At 40.0% G+C, this 22,642-nt stretch overlaps 1 protein-coding gene across 3 annotated transcripts in view; it reads left to right on the top strand.

Annotated features, from left to right (window-relative positions):
- Positions 1 to 7,875: 7,875 nt before the first annotated feature.
- The window catches only part of NOC3L (NOC3 like DNA replication regulator), a 52,083-nt gene continuing 37,316 nt past the window's right edge, over positions 7,876 to 22,642 (top strand). For all 3 annotated transcript variants that reach the window (XM_086680412.1, XM_025918205.2, XM_086680411.1), the window contains exons 1-9: positions 7,876 to 8,030; positions 8,774 to 8,981; positions 12,037 to 12,169; positions 12,978 to 13,135; positions 13,728 to 13,781; positions 15,730 to 15,860; positions 18,191 to 18,352; positions 18,534 to 18,627; positions 22,411 to 22,586. In XM_086680412.1, coding sequence (XP_086536538.1) covers positions 8,022 to 8,030; positions 8,774 to 8,981; positions 12,037 to 12,169; positions 12,978 to 13,135; positions 13,728 to 13,781; positions 15,730 to 15,860; positions 18,191 to 18,352; positions 18,534 to 18,627; positions 22,411 to 22,586 — 1,125 coding nt within the window. In that variant the 5' untranslated portion in view covers positions 7,876 to 8,021. The remainder of the gene's footprint in view (positions 8,031 to 8,773; positions 8,982 to 12,036; positions 12,170 to 12,977; positions 13,136 to 13,727; positions 13,782 to 15,729; positions 15,861 to 18,190; positions 18,353 to 18,533; positions 18,628 to 22,410; positions 22,587 to 22,642) is intronic.

The raw sequence follows: 22,642 nt of genomic DNA, 5'->3' as shown, positions 1-22,642 counted from the left end.
TCAAGGTGTCTGCAGGGTTGGTTTCTTCTGAGGCCTCTCTTCTTGGTTTGTAGAGTGGTTTTTTCCTCTTGGTTCCTTCACATGGTCTTATCTCTGAACCTGTACCCTAATCTCCTCTTCTTATAAGGACCCCTATTCTTAAAAGGATTAGGGTCTACCCTATGACCTCATTTGACCTCTTTAAAGAACCCATCTCTAAGTACAGTCACACTCTGTGGTACTAGGGATAGGATTTCAATATATGAATGGCGGGGGGGCACAATTCAGCCTGTGAAAGGACCAAAGAATCAGTGTTTTCTTTTAAAAAAGTTTTTTTTGATGTTTATTTTTGAGAGACAGAACATGGGGGGGGGGGGTGAGGGCAGAGAGAAAGAGAGAGAGAGAGAATCTGAAGCAGGCTCTGCACTGACAGCAGAGTCCTATGTGGGGCACGAACCCATGAACAGTGAGATCATGACCTGAGCTGAAGTCAGTCGCTTAACCAATTGAGCCACCCAGGTGCCCCAAGAATCAGCATTTTCAATTCCTGCCCCAAGTGATTCCAATGTGCAGCTATATTTGAGTCAGTGCCCTATGCAGGATTCTCAACCTGGCTGAATTATATCACCTGGGTAGCTTAAAAAGAGTAAAAAACACCAATGGTTAGGCATCACCCTCAGAGATTTGAGTTTATCTGTGTGTGATGGGGTATTGTTAGTTTCCAGAAGCTCCCGCATGACTTAAATATGTAGTCAGCTTTGAACACCACCGTAAGACTAGATCTTAAAAGACATTAGAGCTTTCCCCATGTTCTCTTGGATAACTTGTTCTAGGGGAAGTCAGCTACTATGTCATGAAGATACTCAAGCATCCCTAAGGAGATGTTCACATAGTGAGAAACTGAAGCTTCCTACCAACAGTCAGTAAGGGGCTGAGGCCTTTTGCCAAGAGCCATGTGAGCCATGTTAGAAGTTAATCCTGGAGCTTAAGTAATGTTTTCAGATAAGTGCAGCCTTAACCAAAATCTAGGCTGCAATTTCCAGAACCAGAACCATCCTGCTAAGCACTCGTAAATTCCAAACCCACAGAAACTGTGTGAAATAATAAATGTTTATTGTTTTGAGTTGCCATGTTTTAGGGTAATTTATTAAGCAGAAATAGGTAACTCATATGCCCACTAAAACTATAATTCTATTATATACACATCTTAAGGATGTACACATACATCCTTACATTATGTTTAAAATATAGCTATTTTGGAGCCTGTCCCTTCTACTTACATCCTTCCTCTCCTTCACTTCCCATTTTTGCTACCTCCAGAAGTCACCAATTTCCTTTTTTTCTGGGCGTTAAAAGGTCCTAAATAGAATATTAAAAAGTCCCCTTTGCCCCTAATGAACCCAAGAAAGAGATTCCTTAGGGGCAAATCATTATCTTCTTTCTGGAGTGACAGCTGTAGGAGGAGACATTTTAGATCATCTAAGACCTCATCATTCTATTCATAGATATCCATTTATTTCACTTATGTATCCATTTGTTCACCCAAGTGCATTTTATTTATAATCAGCAGCATCAACTTGGAAAATGAAGTAGAGCAATCAGAAACATGCCACCTAAACAGGTCTTTTGTGTATGTGGTAAGCCCATGAATGAACTATTTCTAAACTCATAACCAGACAGAGGACTTGAGCTTTGGTGATAGGTGTAATAGAAAACATTAGAATAAGCAAGAGCACATTCTGGGAGGTGTGAGAAGATATACAAGTTACCTCAGATGTGAGTTTCACTTCTATAGTCTTTTCCCTGCTCAGTTATACTTCCCAGCAGCTTTAGACTAGAGGTCTAAAGACAATGTGTCTTTGTTTTACAGAACATTCTTTCATAGAGAGCTCCTAGCAGAGTCTGGTACAGGGAGGGGAGTGAGGAATTGCTGCTGCCAAAGGCACTATCAGAAACTGTACATGACTTTGTGCATGGAATCTACTTCCCCTTCCCCGGAGATTTTGGAAAGCAGTAAATAATGGCTCTGAACAACTAATACAAGACAGAGGAAATGTTACGTTATGTCTTAGAAGTTTATCAACAAAAATCTTAAATAGAAAATAACATACATCAAAACCCTAGGAAAATCCTCTTTAATTTTTTCCTGTTCTATAATATAGCAGATTAGAAAAACGGTTTAAGGCATTTGATCCCTTTTGCCTAAAAAGCACTCCCACTGGTATGACTATTATCTTACTACATTTCCCATCGGGTGAAATGCAGATTTTACTATACTATATCTAATTCTCACATTCATAAACTTTAAAATGGAGCTAATATTTATCTCTTAAGATTATGGAAGATAAAATGAAATAACTTATACTTAGGGAAATATAAAAAGTGCTTAATAAGTGATAACTGTCTTAGGTTGGAGTCCCAACATTTGACCCTGAGTCAAGGTCTTATAGGTTGAATTGTGTGCCTCCCAAAAAGATGATAAAATCCTAATCCCTGGTAGCTATGGATGTGACCTTATTTGGAAATTTCCAGGGGCTTTGCAGATGTAGTCAAATACAGATGAGGTCATTAGAGTGATCCCTTAATCCAATATGAGGGGAAGATGGCCGTGTGAAGACATAGACATAGGGAGAATGCTATGGGAGGATAGAAGCAGAGACTGGAGTTTTCACCCACAAGCTGAAGAATTTCTAGGACTTCTAGCTGTAACCAGAAGCATGGAATAGATTCTCCCTCAGTGCCCTAAAAAGGATCAGACTGTGCCAACACCTTTATTTCTAACTTTCAGCCTCTAGAACTGTGAGAGAATAGATTTCTGTTATGTCATACAACTTGTGGTACTTTGTTGTGGCAGCCCCAAGAAACTTATACACAAGGATTTGAGTGCAAGTGTTGTTGTTTCTAAGTAGGCTCCTTGCTCAGTGTGGTGCCCAACGCGGCGCTTGAATTCACCACCCTGAGAACAAGAGTTGGATGCTTAACCAACTAAGCCACACAGGCACCCCATCAAGTGGTTTATTTTAAAGAAGAGTCTAGTAACCATTGATAGAGGGATGGGGAAGTGAGACTGGGAAGAGGACAGTGAAAGAGTGGGCTGATGAATAGGTTAGCTTTGCAAGTGGAGTTCATTCCTTTTGTGGATCTCTGGGAGGCAATGTGGAAGATGCCTCAGAATCATCTTACCTCTGAGAAACAAGGACATTGACATATTGATTAGTATAAATATTGGTGTTATCAGTTTTCGATGGCTGTTATGACAAACTGTCACAACTTTGGTGGTTGAAAACAACAGAAATTTATTTTATTTTAAAGATTTTGTTTTTAAGGTATCTCTACCCAACGTGGGGCCCAAACTCACAATCCTGAGATCAAGAGTTCCATGTTCTACTGACTGAGCCAGCCAAGCATTCATAGAAATTCACTCTCTCAGGGGTGCCTGGGTGGCGCAGTGGGTTAAGCGTCCGACTTCAGCCAGGTCACGATCTCACAATCCGTGAGTTCGAGCCCCGTGTCGGGCTCTGGGCTGATGGCTCAGAGCCTGGAGCCTGTTTCCGATTCTGTGTCTCCCTCTCTCTCTGCCCCTCCCCCGTTCATGCTCTGTCTCTCTCTGTCCCAAAAATAAATAAAAAACGTTGAAAAAAAATTTTTTTAAAAATTAAAAAGAAAAAAAAAAATTCACTCTCTCACAAGTCTATAGGTCAGATACCATTATCACTGGAATCAAGCTGTCAGCAGGCTGCACTCTCTCTAGAGGAGCTAGGGGAGAATCTGTCCCCTTTCTGGTGGCTGGGGCATTTCTTGACTTGTGGCTACATGACTATAACCTCTGTAGTCACACTGCCTCTTCCTCTTTTGCCTGTGTGAAATCTCCCTCCTCCTATCATATACAGACACATGTGATTCCATTTAGGGCCTACTTGTATAGTGCAGGATAATCTACCCATCTCAAGATCCTTAATTACACCTTTGGCCATATAAGGTAATATTCACAGGTTTCAGGGATTAGGGCCTGATATCTTTGGAGGACATTTTTTAGCCTATCACGATTGTTATATTTATCCTTCAACTTCAATTTGTCACTGGTTGAAGGCTGCTCTCAGGGGTATTCCTTAGCACTTCTGGCTTGCTTCGCGGGGGTCATGAAAGTCTTCAGATGAAAAGTTGCAAGTACTTTTAAAGGACTTTTTTCCTGCATATGTGTAATAAGTGCTGAGAGGATGTTGGTGGGATACCAACGACATCTGCTATTTCGTATTTTATTTTTTGGTATTATTTTGTCTTTTAACAATTTTAACTGCATAATTAATCATTAATTGGAATTAGGGTTATTAACTATTTTAACATAATTTCCTGATAGACCACAATATGAATTGTTTGCATTACCCATGTGACCTTGCTTAGAAAATATTACCCCATCTATCTGAACTTTGTCCTTTCTACAAGGGTCCATTTAAGTACACATTGTTCTGTCATTTCTTCCCAAGCTTTCTGTTCTCTTTTACCATCTACACAATCTCTTCTATTAATCTTTACTTGGTCATGCATAACTATCTTTCTCAACTACACAAATATTTTTCTCAACTACATTTTGACATTGATGAAGGTAGAGGCCATGACATATATATTTTCAAATTCCTGATGCCTGAATTTTGGAGATATACATTTTTTATAATCTGTCACCAATTAGTAATTTCTCATAAGGAAATATGACACATCTACGTTGAGCCTAGTATGCGCTTTTAGTTTCTTCAAGGTCTCTTGTTACATCTTAGATGAATTATCTACGAACACCAGAAGCCTTATTGTTCCATGTCCATTTAGTGACATTTTTCAAATCAGTCTGTTTATAGAAAATGGCTAAGAAAGCCCTAGCTTGTGTCCCATGATCTCTGGAATATTGGGATTCTAGCTGTGGGTAAATGAATGAAATAGGGAATATTGGATGGCATAGGCACAAGTTAAAAAAAAAGTAGTTTGGTTTTGAACATGGTGATTTGAAGCTCTATGGTTACTATGTGGAGATGTCCATAAGGAGGTAGCTATAACACTGAAGCTTGGAAGGAGAGGTATGGACTGGACAAATGGTTTGGAAATCTTTTTGCAATATGTAGTTGGATGAGATCACATTGAAAAAGCAAGTAGAATAAGAAGTAGAAAAGTGGACCAAGAGCAGAACCCTGAGAATCACTTACATTGAAGAGGCATGAGGAAGAAGGAATGGAGGTGGGACGAGAACCTGAGGAAGAGGCTGGTAGAGGAGCAAAGACCATTGACACATTGTGGTGTGAGGAAGGAGAAATATGTAGCATCAAAGGCAGTGCTAAAAACGGTTAAGGGGCACCTGGGTGGCTCAGTCGGTTAAGCGTCAGACTTCCGATCAGGTCATGATCTCACAGCTTGTGAGTTTAAGCCTCCTGTTGGGCTCTGTGCCGATAGCTCAGTCTGAAGCCTGCTTCAGATTCTGTGTCTCCCTCTCTCTCTGCCCCTTCCCTGCTTGTGCTCTCTCAAAAATAAACATCAAAAAAAATTTTTTTTTAAAGGTTAAGAAAAGTAAAAAGAAGTGATATGGTTTATTGCACACTTAAAAAAGAAAAACAATTTGGAGGTTCTTGGTGACCCTAAGGAGAGCAGTTTCAGTGGAATGTTATGGGCAGACCCAGATGGGTTCTTTACAGACTGCTCAAAAGGGCTCACAGGAATCTAAGTACAATCCCTGTAAAACTAGTTTGAGGTAGCCCAGTGACCTCCCTTAGCCCAAGTGTCCAGTAAATCTCTGCAAGATCCAAGAGGATCTAGAACCCAAATTGAGTTCAGCAGTGGATTGAGCTAATGGTAAATGACACAAACCTGAAGATGACAGAATTGAGAAACCATTAAGATTAAACTAGTAGGAATCATGTAAGCTTCCATTTTCAAGTTTGTGTAAAAATAATGGATTGCTCAAATTCCAGATGGGAAGGATTTAGCTTGGCAACAATTGCTTAAAAATGATCTAGGGATTCAAGTTGATTATAAACTTAAAATAGGTCAAGCATGTGATTTAATTCCTAAAAAAGCTAGCACAGACTTGGGCTGTAATAACAAAGGAGGAAGTGGAGACATCAGAATACCAGATTTTTGGAAGTAAGGACAAGCAGGGAAGGAGGAAAATGAAACTGTAATTAAATTAAAAGGAGATAGTCTGGGGCACCCAGGTGGCTCAGTCAGTTGAGCATCTAACTCTTGATTTCGGCTCAGGTCACGATCCCAGGATCATACGAGCCCCACATCAGGCTCTGCGGTAGGTGGGGACCTGCTTGAAATTTTCTCTCTCCCTCTCCCCCACTTGTGCACTCTAACTCTCTAAAAATATATATATGGGGCGCCTGGGTGGCGCAGTCGGTTAAGCGTCCTACTTCAGCCAGGTCACGATCTCGCGGTCCGTGGGTTCGAGCCCCACGTCAGGCTCTGGGCTGATGGCTCAGAGGCTGGAGCCTGTTTCCGATTCTGTGTCTCCCTCTCTCTCTGCCCCTCCCCCGTTCATGCTCTGTCTCTCTCTGTCCCAAAAATAAATAAACATTGAAAAAAAAATTTTTTTTAAATATATATATAAATAAAAAAGAGATAAGTCATTAGGAAAAAAATATGGCAGAGATTTGAATATGTTAATAGGTTGAGGGGAAGAATCTAGTAGAGGGGAAACCGAGAAAGAAGGGATAATTAGTGATACAGGAGTCTGATAAAGTTGGAAGAAGTTGGTTTTGTACCTAAATGGGGATGCCTCACTTTTGGAGAGACTGGTGGAAAGCTGGAAGGATGGGAGTGATCAGAAGACAAATTGCTATGTGTTTGGGAAGGAATTCAGGCACTTGGGAAGAGCATAGGCTAATGTTTTCAATTTGCTCGATGAAGTAATACTCCAGTGGGACAGGCTCTGCTGTTTCTGAGAGTGTGTGGGGAAGGAGAGAGCACAACAGGGAAAACTGGTGAACTTGCAAGGGAGGGAAAGAAGAATTCCAGATAGAATGGGATTCTTGGTCTCTGAAGTGAGATCCAGAAATTGGCAGGTTCTTCTGGCTCTTTAGCACCACCATTCAACAGGGAGCTCAGACTTCTGAGCCTCTCCTCGATTTTCCCACCTGCCTTCGGACTGCGGGGCCGGGACTTTGTTGAGATGTCGCTCATACTTTATTCCTTTAAAAAATAGACTGAAGTGGAATTCTTTAATTTATTCAGGGGGAAAAAAAGCCTTTGAGAGACAAACATTCTGAAAAACATATTCTTGCAATACATAAATCTTCCTGTTAGAATTAATGACTGTTGGAATTCAAACGCAGACAGTAAAATTTACGCAAAGGTAAGAGTTGTAAAATATGGAAATGCAGAGTCTCACCGATATACCTCTTTATCAGACAAGGGGTGAAATGAAGGCAAGAAATATTTGAAGATAAAATATCAAGAATTCGAGACTTTTGAGTTCCGGAAGGTCATGAGACGTCATTCGCCATTCCACAAATACGCCCAGAGGGCCCGTTGAGGGACAGGAATTACCCAAAAGGAATAAGGCTTTTTCGGCGCCCAAGCCTTGACGGAGGAAAACCAATTGCACAAGTATCTATGACATAAGGATGAGGTAAGCTACGTGATGGTGGCACAACGTGCAGTAAGGTGATTAATAAAAATCAAGCCCTTTCGTTCTGAAGGGTGGAGCCCGACTCCTCCAAGACCGTAAAGGAAATCGGACGAGAGGATAAGAATCACAGACCTTGCGAAGTTCCCCTGGGGCCACCCGCCTTCTGCCAGGGCGTCGCTCAGGGACACTACGCGTTCACGTGCGCTCTCGCCGGCGCGCCACCTACCCGGCGCCGCGAGAGGGCGCGCGGCTGAAGCTGGGTGCGGAAGTCCCGCCCCCATTTCCGGAGGCGGAGGACGGGGAGGAGCCAGCGGTAGCTTCCGCCTTGCGCAGTGTCCGGGTTTGGGCACGTGTGTTACCTTCTCGGGTTTTGTGGATTACCTTTATTCCCGGTGAAACTGCAGGGCCGGAACTCCCTTCATATTTAAGGATGAAGGCGGTGAGTGTCCTGAGAAGCCAGGTCTCCGCGGTTTAGGGCCCTTTTGGCTGACAATCTCTGCGTGATGTAGTTTTGGCGCGGGTTTTTGTTCTTCTGTTGGGGGCGGTGGCCTAGATTCGGGGCTCCCTTCTGGTTCTGTGTGCTGTCCCGGCTCTTAGATCTGGTGCTTCCTTCATTGCCCACTGTGCGCGTGGTTGGCTTCAGGGGGCCGCGATGAGACAGGCACGGAGCCTTGTTTCTGTAGGGTGTCGGACATTAAAGGGTTCTTCGAGACTATCTTTCGAATCCCTTATTTTACGGTTGAGAAACAGGGTTCTGCTCTCAGTGAGTTTATAATGTGTGTTATGGGACTCGACATGAGTCCCATTTTTTCTCCTAAAGGGTAAGGAGTTAGGAAAGTAAGTGATTTGCCCCGGTTTTAGAGAAAATGAGGGCTGAGATTTGGATTTCTGAATGAGGGGTTACCAGCAAATGTTGGAATCCAAAGACCCGAATTCTGTTTTTTCCTTTTTAGTTTAGGGGTCTTTGACAAGTCATATAATCTCAGCCTTAGCTTCTTAATCAGTAATTTGAAGGTAACATCAATCACTCCTTAACTAGGCTTTTGAAGGGGATACGTATGTTGGAGAACTTTGCAAAGAGTAAACCGATCTATGAATGTCACTTATTTTAAAGATAACATTTTGCTGTGAGTATGCAATTTAAATTTCTGGGTGTGCAGTACTCCTGTTACTGTTTTCTAGAGAAGAAATAAAAAGCAGATCCCAAGCTTTCGGAAGTTGCTGAAAACTAGTAAAGTGAAACTTGAAAACAAGCTAAAAAATAAGCAATTTAAACAACAAAGCACTCTCAAGAAGTACCGAAAAGAACAGAGGAAACTAAGGCAAGCTGTAAAAGATGCTGTGTCTAAGAAACCGATTCCACTGGAAGACCCAAGGGAAAAACAACCAGGTAATTGTGAAAGCATTCATGTACTGTAGTTTCCATTGAGTTTTTCTTTTTTTTTAATTAAAAAAATTTTGTTTAATATTGGTTATATATTTTGGGAGAGAGAGAAAGAGAGCACAAACAGGGAAGAGGCAGAGAGCCGAGACCGTCTGAAGCAGGTTCCAGGCTCTGAGCTGTCAGCACAGAGCTGGTTGGGGGCCCAAACCTACTAGCTGTGAGATCTTGACCTGAGCCAAAGTCGGATGCTCAACTGACCGAACCATTCAGGCACCCCACTATTGATTTTTTCTAAAATGTTCTTCATAGAGGCACCTGGGTGGCTCAGTTGGTTAGGCGACCGACTACGGCTCAGGTCATGATCTCGCAGTTTGTAGGTTCAAGCCCCGCGTCGGGCTCTGTGCTGACAGCTCAGAGCCTGGAGCCTGCTTCGGATTCTGTGTCTCCCCTTTTGTCTACCCCTCCCCTGCTCACTCTCTGTCTCTCTCTGTGTTTCAATAATAAATGAACATTAAAAGAAAAAAAAAAAACAAAATGTTTTTCATGAAACAACATTGCTTTCTAGTAACTGCTGTTGTTTTCAGATCTTCCTAAGAGTAGGTAAGGATAGTGGTCCTATATGCTTTATCAGTCCATTTGAGAAAACGTTTCAATATAGTATTCATTGTGAGAAGGAGATAGTCTCTGCTTTTAGTTTGTCTAGAAAGGAGATCAAGAAGACTTGGGAAAACAAGCAGATTAGCTGTGTAAATAAATGTTGGGGAGCATGCCAGTGTTGCCACTTTCCCATTCACTGGCAGTTAGCAAAGGTAAGAACATAGCTTTCTCTGGAGCATTCTTCACAGTGTTGCCAAAGTTCACTTAGTTTTCTAAACTTCTGACTTTCTTTTCATTTGGAAACTTGGAGTGAAATTGAGCTGTAACTGACAGGGTTATTCTTTTGTAAAATTATCCAAGAACTTCAAGTACTCAAAACAGGTAAGGAACATGGCCATTTTGAGTCAGACCAGTTGTTCTACAATGTTACTGGTACTTTCAGGGTATTCATATTTGAGTGTATCTGACTAGTCAGTCTTCCCATGTACATCTACATCTCATTCTCTTAATCCTGACCTATTTAGTTTGATCTTTTGGCTACATATTATTGTGATGTATAAAAGGTCATTGGGCTGGAAGTCAGGAAACTTGGGTTTCTCTCTCTCTTTTTTTTTTTAAAGATTTTATTTTTAAGTAATCTCTATACCCAACGTAGGGCTTGAACTCAAAACCCCAAAATCAAGAGTCACATGCTCCCCTGACTGAGCCAGCCAGGTGCCCCTTGGGTTTTCTTAATTTTGTTACTAGGAAAGTGGCCTAAGTTAGTCACTTAATCTTCAGGTACTTCATCTGTTTAAAAAAAAAAAAAAAAAAAGCAATGGTTGAGTTAGATGCTTTTTAGGATCTCTTCTATCTAAATTTCAGTAGAATTTTAAAAATTTGTTAATAATTACATATAAAAAGTAAAATACTCATTTTTACATGTTGAGCATCTAAATGAAGTCTGTCAGGCAGTTGGGTATAAGAGTATAAGGTTCATGTGAAATATCTGGGCTAGAGAGAATAGCTTTGGCAATTATCTGCATATAGATGGTAATTGAAGACTGCGAAGACTGTGGAGACTGAGAACAAGAAAACCAAGAAAGAATTTTAAGGAACCCCAGCATTTAAGAAATGGGTGGAGGGGAGGGGTGCCTGGATGGCTCAGTTGGTTATGCATCTGCTCAGGTCATGATGTCATGGTTCGGGAGTTGGAGCCTCCTGTCGGGCTCTGTGCTGACAGCTCGGAGCCTGGAGCCTGCTTCAGATTGTGTGTATCCCTCTCTCTTTGCCCCTCCCATGCTCACACTCCATCTCTCTCTCTCAAAAATAAATAAACATTAAAAAAAAGAAAGAAATGGGTGGAGGAATATGTAATGGGATTTGAGGAGGAGCCAGAGAATTAGGAAGAAAACCAGAACTGTATAGTGTCTTAGAAATCAGAAGAAGAGTGTTTCAAGAAAGAAGGAAGGTCTTTATGTCCACATCAAATACTCTACAAAATAGTTAATGTTGAAAAACAAGGTGAAAAGTAATGTGTATTGATGTTTTCACTTAATTGTAATTATAGGCTATCACCACATGTATGAGATGCTTATACCATTTGAATAAAAAGGAGAAAAGTATATATTTATACACTCATATTCACTATCACAGAATAAGATTTTAAGAAAATAAGTGGATTTTCCTTTGACCAATAGTCTTCCTGTTAGGAATCAACCTATGATTATATTTGAAAAAAATTGCCAAGAATGTATTTCCAAGCATGCTCATTGCAACATTATTAGTAACAGCAAACAAAGAAATAAAAATGCCTGCATGATCAAAAATTGAAAATAAAATGTTCTCCCACAGGGAATTGTTAAATGACGTAGATGTTGTTTACCTATGGTGAAATACTATACAGGTGTTAAGACAGACAGTTTTATCTGTATGATCCACATAATCTACGTAACGAAGTAAAATTGACAAATTGCCCACTGGACCATGACTTCACCCATCTTAAAATGCTGATATAAAGAAGTTAACAGATGAGAGAATTTGAAGGGTAAGGGGGAGAGGGCTTCAATGACAGAATAAGGCAGGAGAAAGCAAGAAGGTGTGGGATGTGGCCTGTGGAGGGGGTGACTGAAGTGGAATGGAAATGAAAGTCATTGGGAATCAGAAGGAGGGAAACGGCTAAATCACTGGTTCTCCCATGCTCTGAAAGACATTGCAGAATGTGTGGAGGCATTTTAATTTTTGGTTATTACAGTGACCTGGGAAGGCTCCTGGCATTTAGATTTCAGGGATTGGAGATGCTAGGATTTTGCCTAGCTCAGGACTGTAAAACAAAGAACTGTCCTGCCCACTGTGTCATTAGTGCTTCCATTTAGAAACACTGGGCAAAGGTACTAGAAAAGCCTAAACTTTTCCTCTTGTTGACACAAAAACACAGAGTTCTGTGCTTCTAATAGTTGTTTCTGATTTTGTTGTATTGGAACAGGTAAAAGGATTGAGAGGGAAGAGGAGGAAGAAGAGGAAGCCCTTCCTTTAGATATGATGGATGAAGATGACTTACAGTTAATGAGAGACTTAGGACAAAGAGCATCTTTTCTAACAAGAGATCTTTCTTCTAGGTAATACTTCATATAGATTATAATCATTCATGTCCTTTTAGTGTTAAAAACTTGGTTCTGGATTTTACGTAGGTGTTTAGTACAAGATGTTCAGCTCAGAACACAGTATTTGCAAAGAGTAAACCTTGTGACTTGGTTTATTTCCTAAATTAAGGAAGTTCATGAATAAAACAAACTGGCCTTATTTAGTGTATATCTTTATTTCTTTTTAGTCTGGATAGTGAAGTAGAGTGCACTGGGGAAGAATGCAGCTCTGTGTTTGGGGAATTGGCAGAACAGTCCTGAGTTCTTAATCCTTGTTGCCCTGTTAGGTAGGTTATTCCCATTTTATGTTATGTAAATGTTATTCCCATTTACAGAGGAAACTGATGCTTCCTGCAATCATAAGCAGTGGATCTGAAATTTAAACTTAGCTCTTTCTAACTCTTCTAAGTCCATGTTATGGTCTGAAGGTTTTTGGGAAAGTAAAATAGCACGATACCACCCTTGGCTCTGTGGAATAGTCTTCAAAAAGAATCTGCTGTAACCCACTCGTTTGCATCTGAAGGAAAAAATTAGATCCAGTCATAGTTTGAGTCTCTGTGGGACGGTACTATACTATACAATAGTACTATGCTATACAATACAGTACTATACAATTCATTTATTCATTTTTTATTTGAGTGCCTGCTGTGTGCCTGGTCTAGGTGCTAATATCTGTATACCTCTTGGAGGTTTGGCTAGTAGTGTATTTTCTGTACTTCTCTACTGGTCTCTAGGTTCCATTTGTACATTAAAGCTGGAATTTTCTTTTCTTTTTTCCCTGCAGTGAACCTGTTCATGTCAAGAAACGAAAGCATGAGCGTATTATAGAAAAATATGAAAAAATACCAAGAACTCTGCAAACTGCACCGGAGAAGGAACTGATTCACTTGCTTCCTATCAAGGATAAAAGTGGTATAATCCCACAGACCAGGGAGAAGCCAGGTGAATCTGATTAGCCAGTAGATTAGTAAAAATTATAGCTGCTTACTAATATTAACACAATTTTTTTTTTCAAGATTTAATTTTCTTTTTACTTTCACCCATACCTACAAAATAGGGGTAGCTGCAATTAGTCACAGAGCAAGCTTGAGGATTTTAGCCAGAAATACAGATGATTATCTCAGATGATGTCTATTGTACCATGAGTATAGCTGAAGCTACTATATTGAGGTGATTTTCTTTTCAGAGTTTTTTTCACCAAATACTATTGTTTCTAAAATTAGAGCACATAATAGTCATCCTTTTTTTTTTTACCTGTATCTTTTTTTCTTATGAAATAAAACATAGGAAAGTCTAGAAATCAAAGTTGCAAAGTCATGTGGTTTATCACAAAAACACGCCCATATAACTACCATCCAGGCAAGAAATAAATGCTGCCAGCACCCAGAAACTTTCTTTGTGCTCCCCTAAATCACTAGTTGTTCCCTCCTCACGAAAGTAACTACTTTCCTGAGTTTTATGGTAATCTCTTTCCTTTGTAGTTTTATCGCTGAAGTAAATTGTCACATTTTTAATGCATGTATTTTCCATGTAGTTACTGACAATAACCAAGATGAAGAGGATGAAGAAGAGATGGAACTTGAGGAAGGTAATGATGTGTCTTTATAATTACTAAATTGTTAATTGAGAATTACAGTTTTTTGCTTAATAGTAAATATGACTCAATTTTAGAAAAAGTCTGGAACTGTGCATTTTAGAGTACTGGTCATTTCAAAGTCATTTTGAGCATTTTCCCACTTGTTGAAAGTCTCACCTTGTGGAATTTGATTCTTTGTTGCTCTTTATTGTGGAAAATTTTATGCAGTTATGTTTGTAATGTCTAGGCATACATGAAGAGTCTCATAAGTGATTACTGTTTGAATCCTTTTTAATTTCAAGTGAAAGACCTGCCTATAAATAATTATGAACTTTTAGCTTTAAATTAGAAATGATTCTGTGGTATGAAACCATTTCACTTCTTTATTAGAGCAATTATCCTTATATATGTCGGCTTTAGGCCTTTGAATGTGGGTTTCTAACAGCTAAGACCATTGCAATCAAAGTTAAACTGAAAGAACATATTTTATTGTTTGAAATTCTCTGTTTAGAATTTGTGATAGAACAAGCTGGTTAAATTTTACCTTTGCTTAGCAAACCTCACGTATAGTGTAAAGGAGATAACAGGTCAACTGTTTAACTGTTTTCAGTCACTCTTCCTAGGGTTACAGATTATGCTTGTGTGTTTGTTCAATCTAGTTCCCTAGGAATTTCTTTTCTAAAAGTGGACATATTTTCTGTAGTGCAGAGGACTGTATAGAGTTGAAAACAAGGCTGTACTTTTCTACATTTTATTTTTTTTAATTAATATTTTCTTTAGAGAGAGTACAAGCATGGGAGAGGGACAGAGGGAGAGAGAAAGAGAGTCTTAAGCAGGCTCCATGCTCAGTGCAGAGTGCAACATGGGGCTTGATCCCATGACCCTGGAATCATGACCTGAGCTGAAATCAAGGGTTGGATGCCCAACTGACTGAGCCACCCAGGCGCCCTTCTGTACTTTTTTGAAAACTAAATCAGATTTCTTTTTCCTTTAATTAATAGGAATTATGCATAGTAGTTAAGAATATGGGCTCTCATGGGGCGCCTGGGTGGCTCAGTCAGTTAGGGTCTGACTTCAGTCCAGGTCACGATCTCACAGCTCTGTGCTGACAGCTTGGAGCCTGCTTCATATTCTGTGTCTCCATCTCTCTCTCTCTCTCTCTCTCTCTTTCTCTCTCTCTCCCCCCCTCCCCCCACTCACTCATGCTCTATCTCTCCAAAAAAAAAAAAAAAAAAATGGGGCGGTTGGGTGGCTCTGTTGGTTGAGCATCCGATTTTGGCTCAGGTCATGATCTCACGATTCATGGGTTCGAGCCCTGCATCAGGCTTTGTGCTGACAGCTCAGAGCCTGGAGCCTTCCTTCTTCAGATTCTGTGTCTCCCTCTCTCTCTGCCCCTCCCCTGATCGTACTCTCTCTCTCAAAAACAAATAAACGTAAAAAAAAATAATAAATTAAAAAAAAAAAGAATATGGGCTCTCTAGTCAGACCACCGGGTTTGAATTCCATTTCTGCCAGGTTTATGAGTATAAGCAAATTACTGTCCCTTTGCCTCATTTTCTGTGTACAGAATGGGTATGATGATTGTACCTGCCTCATAAACTTTTTTTAAAGTTTATTTATTTTGAGAGAGAGCATATGTGGATAAGGGGCAGAGAGAGAGGGAGAGAGAGAGAGAGTTCCAGGCAGTCTCTGCAGTGCAGAGCCAGACACGAAGCTCAAACTCACAAACCGTGAGATCATGACCTGAGCCGAAACCAAGAGTTGGTTGCTTAACTGACTGAGCCACCCAGGCGCCCCGCCTCATAGTATTTTTGAGAGGATATGTAGTAATCTTGGCCCATGGCAAGTGTCCAATAAAAGTTATCATTATCGTCTATTACTATAAGAAAATTACTCTGTTGATGAACTTTCTTGGGTACTTGTAAATAAATGTTTAAGAGGGAAGCCTAATTTGTTTCAGAGATCATTGAAGATCCCATTCGAGAACTGACATTAGAAGAACATTTAATTGAGAGAAGGAAGAAACTACAGGAGAAGAAAATGCATATTGCAGCCTTGGCGTCTGCCATATTATCAGACCCAGAAAGTAATGTAAGTAGTGTTCATTTCTTTGGGCTTTTCATGTTAGATATGTTGTAAATATCTAATATCTTAAGATCCCTTTATTACCTGTAAGCACACACAAGAAGGGAAAGCACTAAAACACCGTGACTGCTGTGGTGCCTGCTTGGCTCAGTCAGTTAAGCATCCGACTTTGGCTCAGGACATGATCTCACGGTCTGTGCCGACAGCTCAGAGCCTGGAGCCTGCTTCAGATTCTGTGTTTCCCTCTCTTTCTGCCCCTGCCTCGCTCATGATTTGTCTCATTGTCTGTCTCTCTCAAAAATAAACATAAAAACAAAAAACACCACGGGGACTGAGGTGTAGAATAAGAGTAGTCAGAACTTTAGACTAATCCTACATCTGAACCTAATTTTTTTTGTAATCTTAGAAAAGCCACAAACTCTCTGAGTCTTATTTTCCTCCTCTCTAAATGAAGATATGGGGCTTAATATTGTAACTCTTAAAGTGGTACGTGTAAAAATTAATTGGATGAGGGAGAAGGAACCTACTTGCAAATTTGTTTGACTGATTGGTAGAACTTGTAATAAGGAACATGCCTCACAAAAGTCAGGGAGATTAGTTCAGGAGTACTTGAAGTGGAAAATATTTTAGGTGAAATAGACCAGAGAGTTACAATGAATTATCAGTGGGCCATGGGAACAGTGGTGACGATGGTCATAGTTATAACATATGGACTCAAGAAACCTTGAGTACTGTTAGACTTTGGGTAAATCCTTTTACCCAAGACTTGTTTTCTTCATCTCTAAAAAGAAGATGGTACCTATTTTAAAACTTTGTTGTGAGGATGAAATAATCAAATATACGTGAAGTCATGTAAAGTGGTACTATTATTCCTGTTATATTGGAGTCCCCAGCATCCTACTGTGAATTTGTTTATTGAACAATAAAGTAGATTATTTCCATTTGTAGCAAAAAATCTTCCATCTGGTTACATTTTGGAGTAGTACTTGTTTTTCTTTAAAAAAGTTGGGGGTGGGCGCCTGGGTGGCGCAGTCGGTTAAGCGTCCGACTTCAGCCAGGTCACGATCTTGCGGTCTGTGAGTTCGAGCCCCGCGTCAGGCTCTGGGCTGATGGCTCAGAGCCTGGAGCCTGTTTCCAACTCTCTGTCTCCCTCTCTCTCTGACCCTCCCCCATTCATGCTCTGTCTCTCCCTGTCCCAAAAATAAATAAACGTTGAAAAAAAAAAAAAAAAAATTTAAAAAAAAAAAATAAAAAAGTTGGGGGAAAAAAAAAAATTTAAAAAAAAAAAAAAAAAAAAGAAAGAAAGGGGCGCCTGGGTGGCGCAGTCGGTTAAGCGTCCGACGTCAGCCAGGTCACGATCTCGCGGTCCGTGAGTTCGAGCCCCGCGTCAGGCCTTGGGCTGATGGCTCAGAGCCTGGAGCCTGTTTCCGATTCTGTGTCTCCCTCTCTCTCTGCCCCTCCCCTGTTCATGCTCTGTCTCTCTCTGTCCTAAAAATAAATAAACGTTGGAAAAAAAAAAAAAAAAATTTTTAAAAAAGTTGGGGGAAGACCTGGAGCAGAAATGGGGATGGAAATTTGGAATATTTCTCACCTGCATGCTCTCATTTCATCATTATAAAACCATAAAGACAAGAACTGTTGATCTTATTTTACAGCTGAAAAATTGCATCTTAAAAAATTCAAGTGGTTTGTTACAATTTTAAGAGGTGCTGGATTGGAACCTGGGTCTTCCAGGTCTGGAGCCCCACACTCACACAAGTTAGGGATAGCAAACAGGTAGTAGCATATGTATCCTACTCCCTGCTGTGGAACAATGCTGCTTGTCAAGGTATCCAGCAGGCAATAGTAGTTTAGCAAAGCAAGCACATTCATTGAAACCAAGTTTTTACTTCTGTATTACTTCATACAAATGATTTTTGAAAGGGTCTTGTTGAAGCTGAAGTTAATGTGGACACCTTATCTTTAATTCCTGATTAATTTGTGTAGATGTGATTAATATATTTGGTGTGTAACATTTTAATTTTTTTCAAAAGGTGTTTTTAGGGAAACAGGACATACGCTTTAAGAAAACCCAATGAAAGAATTTCAAAGAATAGGCAAATAAATATAAACTATTTTTTAAGTCTGTCTCTTCTAACTACTTAACAAAAGTACGATTAGCCTTAGTGATTTATCTTTTGGTAATGTGAACAGTATCTGGAGTTGTGTATGGCTTGACTAGACCCCATGAGTCATTGTGTGGATTCTACTTGTTGTGCCAGATATGAGGTTGTTGTCTTTTGTTCATAATTGTTTTGCTATGGTTACTCTGACCTTATAAGTTATTTCTTTAACAGATTAAAAAATTGAAAGAATTACGTTCCATGCTGATGGAACAGGATCCTGATGTGGCTGTTACTGTTCGAAAATTGGTGATAGTTTCCCTGATGGAGTTATTTAAAGATATTACTCCTTCATATAAAATACGACCCCTCACCGAGGCAGAGAAATCTACCAAGGTAATGCTGGATACAATTACTGCACAAAATAAGCTGGACGTTTTGGGGAGCTGGAGATGGGAGAAATAGTTTGTTTTGTTTTCATAGGACTGGGTACATACCAGGCATTCACGTTTTGTGCTAATTTAAGGATTTTAATATCTTGATTTTAAAAAATGATTGGTCTTTTTGGTCTTTTCAGATTCGCAAAGAAACCCAAAAGTTAAGAGAATTTGAAGAAGGCCTGGTTAGCCAATATAAATTTTATTTGGAAAATCTGGAGCAAATAATTAAAGGTATGTTAATTTTATTTTTTAATTTTTAAAATTACATCCCAATTAGCATATAGTGCAACAGTGATTTCAGGAGTAGATTCCTTAATGCCCCTTACCCATTTAGCCCATCCCGCCTTCCACAACCCCTCCAGTAACCCTCAGTTTGTTCTCCATATTTATGAGTCTCTTCTATTTTGTCCCCCTCCCTGTTTTTATGTTATTTTTGTTTTCCTTATGTTCATCTGTTTTGTCTTTTAAAGTCCTCATATGAGTGAAGTCATATGATTTTTGTCTGACTAATTTCACTTAGCATAATACCCTCCGGTTCCATCCACTTAGTTGCAAATGGCAAGATTTCATTCTTTTTGATTGCCGAGTAATACTCCATTGTGTGGATGGATAGATAGATAGATAGATAGATAGATAGATAGATATGCCACATCTTCTTTTTTTTTTTTTTTTAATTTTTTTTTTTTTCAACGTTTATTTATTTTTGGGACAGAGAGAGACAGAGCATGAACGGGGGAGGGGCAGAGAGAGAGGGAGACACAGAATCGGAAACAGGCTCCGGGCTCTGAGCCATCAGCCCAGAGCCCGACGCGGGGCTCGAACTCACGGACCGCGAGATCGTGACCTGGCTGAAGCCGGAAGCTTAACCGACTGCGCCACCCAGGCGCCCCTGTCACATCTTCTTTATCCATTCATCCATCGACGGACATTTGGGCTCTTTCCATACTTTGGCTATTGTTGATAGTGCTGCTATAAACATGGGGGTACATGTGTACCTTTGAAACAGCACACCTGTATCCCTTGGATAGATGCCTAGTAGTGCGGTTGCTGGGTCATAGGGTAGTTCTATTTTTAGTTTTTTGAGGAACCTCCATACTGTTTTCCAGAGTGGCTGCACCAGCTTGCATTCCCAAAACATATTTTTAAAGTATGTAACATACTAAGCTTTGTTCAGGAAGGTGAGTTCTATATTCTGTGCTCTGTGGTGAGAGTCACTGTAGTGTATTGTCAAGAGCAGAGTCTAGAGTCTGATTTCTTGGGTTCAAATCCAGGCTCACTACTTGTTACCCATGTCATGGGCAGATCACTTAATCTCTGTGCTTCTGTTTTTCTGTTTATAAAATGGGAATAATAGTACTTCATAGGGTTGTTGTGAGAAGTAATTTATTACTAAAAGGTGCTTTGAGCTGTGCCTGGCCTGTAAAGGCACTGTATTTGATCAGCTATTAGCGTTATTGTTGCTGCAGTCCTTTCCCTAGTGTTACAGGTTTTTTTTGAATTTGCGAATGGTTGGAATTTATTCTGCCGGCTTTTATTTGGAGAGGGTAGTTAGGGGAGAAGGCTGACTTGGAAGTGGATGAAATTAGTGCCTTGAAAATGGACTTAGAGGTCAGTCATACTGGATGATAAACTCTTCCCTCAAACCCTTATTCTCTTTCTCTTCAGAAAAGGAAGGGCATAGGAAAAATTGGAGCATGAATGGAGAAGGAATTCGGTTGCCTAGGCCAGGTGCTTTCACTTGAGTCATTTGGGCTCCTTCACTCAGTGCTGGGCCTACAGATCACCCCGATGCTGTCACAGATGGAATGGGACTACTGAATCCTGTTGGCCCAGTAAGGACAGGGAGTGTAGTGGAAGTAGGGGAGGGTGCCATAGATGTTGGTTCTATGCTCTGGCAGCCCAGCTGGAGCCTACTTAATAGCATATATTGTAAGGCCTGGGAACTTTATGTAGACCAGCATTGTCCAGTGGAAATGAGACACATATGCCATTTAAAAAAATGTGTAACCGCACTTAAAAATAAAAGCAGTATGTAACCACACTAAAAAAAAAAAAAAAAAAAGTAATAAGCTATACTATGTGTATATACAAATTATTTGAACGTGTAATCAATTCAAAAAAATTTTTTGTGAAGATTATTTGAGAGAGAGCACATGTACGCATGAGTGGGAGAGGGGCAGAGAGAAGGTGAGAGAGAGAATCCCAAGGTGCTGATAGGTGCTATCAGCACAGAGGGTCTCGAACTCATGAACTGTTAGATCGTGACCTGAGCCAAAACCAAGAGTTGGTTGCTTAAGTGACTAAGCCACTCAGGCGTCCCAACATGTAATAAATTTAAAAAATCAGTAAGGTATCTTAATTCTTTTTTTGGAACTAAGTTCAAAATCTGGTGCATATCTCACACAGCACATCTGAATTTGTACTGGCCACATTTCATGTACTCAATTGTCAAATGTGGCTAGTGCTTCTGTATTGCACTATGCAGGTCTGGGCCTTTTCTGAGCAGCTTGAACCATTATGAAGTCCTCTTTTTTAAAAAATTTATTTATTTTTGAGAGAGAGAGCGAGCACAAGTGGGGGAGGGACAGAGAGAGAGGGAGACACAGAATCCAAAGCAGGCTCGGGGCTCCAGGCTCTGAGCAGTTAACACAGGGCCCGATGCAGGGCTTGAACCCATGAACTGCAAGATCCTGAACTGAGCTGAAGTCGGACACTCAACTGACTGAGCCACCCAGGCGCCCCTATGAAGTCATCTTTTTATGTTAAAAAAAACCATGGTAAAATAGGTATAAAATTTATCATTGTAACTATTTTTAAAATGTATTGTGTGGTGGCATTAAGTAAATCCACAGTGTTGTACAACCATCACCACTATCCATCTCCAGAACTTTTCCATCTTCCCCAACTGAAATTTTGTAACTATTAAATATTAACTACCCATGTCCGCTTGCCTCCAGCCTGTGGCAGCCACCATTCTACTTCCTACTTTGAATTTAATGTGGATTTGACTTCTCTAGGAACCTCATAAATGAAATTATACAGTATTTGTCCTTTTGTGACGGGCTTATTTCACTTAGCATAATGTCTTCAAGATGTTTGTAGCATGTGTCAAAATTTCCTCTTTTTAAGACTGAATAATATTGCGTTGTATATATATCTTTACCACATTTTGTTTATTCCTCCATTCATTATGAAGTCTCATCAGCTTTAAGTAGATAGAAGATACGGTTCTTAGGAATATGGCCTGTTTAAAGAAAACTCTTATATGTGAGAAGCAAGTTTAAAACAAAGGCACTATCATCCACACTGTCTTTCTTATCTCTGGTTGTATATGATGTAGAGGGAAGTGTTGAACCTACTCTAGAAAAAACAGCATATTTTTATTTTCAAGATGCTATGTTACAGTAGCAGGCCGAGTATGTATGTAGAAACTTCTAGAAAAGAGGTACTGTGAATCATTGGCTATTTTGAAGGAAAATTTAAATCTCTTCTGGCCCTCCTGGGTAAAGATATCACAGCATCAGCAAGAAGTCAGGAGAAACGATGTGTTGGATTCTCAGAATTTTTGGAACATGGAAGTGATTGGGGCTCAGAATCTGGAACTTGCTCATATTCACCAGCCAGTTAATAGATGACTAGGATTTGAACCCAGGCTTCTTGACTTGTAGTCTAGTGTTTTGGGGGAAGTCCGGTAGAGCCCATCCCAAGGATTCTTTTAAGGCATTCAGTTCCCTGTCTTCCCCTACCCCCTTTATCCCTGAGGTCTTTTTTCCCTAATGATACATCTTTTAATATGTATGGAAAGCCAAGGTTCTTAACATTATGTTAGAGTCAGACCATGTGATGGCAGATAAATTTTAATGGTAACATTTATACTAGTGTCTCAGACACAATTCATTTAAGAATTTGTCCAGTGTATTGAGTTGTTGTGTTATTGCATGTTACTGTAAAAGAAAGCTAATTAGTTGAAGTTTAAATCAATGAGTGAAGTAACTGCATTTATCTTTTGATCAGATTGGAAGCAAAGGAAACTGAAGAAAAGTAATGTAGTTTCCTTAAAGGCATACAAAGGACTGGCAGAAGTGGCTGTGAAGAGCCTGTGCGAGCTGTTGGTGGCGCTGTCTCATTTCAACTTTCACAACAACATCATTGTACTGATTGTCCCTCTCATGAATGACGTGTCAAAATCGGTGGGTTGCTTTAAGTGATTGTTGTTGTCGGCTTTGTGATTATTATTTTTTCTCTT

This window comes from Puma concolor, chromosome D2, assembly GCF_028749965.1.
Source record: "Puma concolor isolate L17-30 chromosome D2, mPumCon1.1.hap2, whole genome shotgun sequence".
NCBI classification, from domain to species: domain Eukaryota; kingdom Metazoa; phylum Chordata; class Mammalia; order Carnivora; family Felidae; genus Puma; species Puma concolor.
Note: the sequence above shows the minus strand (reverse complement) of the source record. Positions and strands in the feature narration are given on the sequence as shown.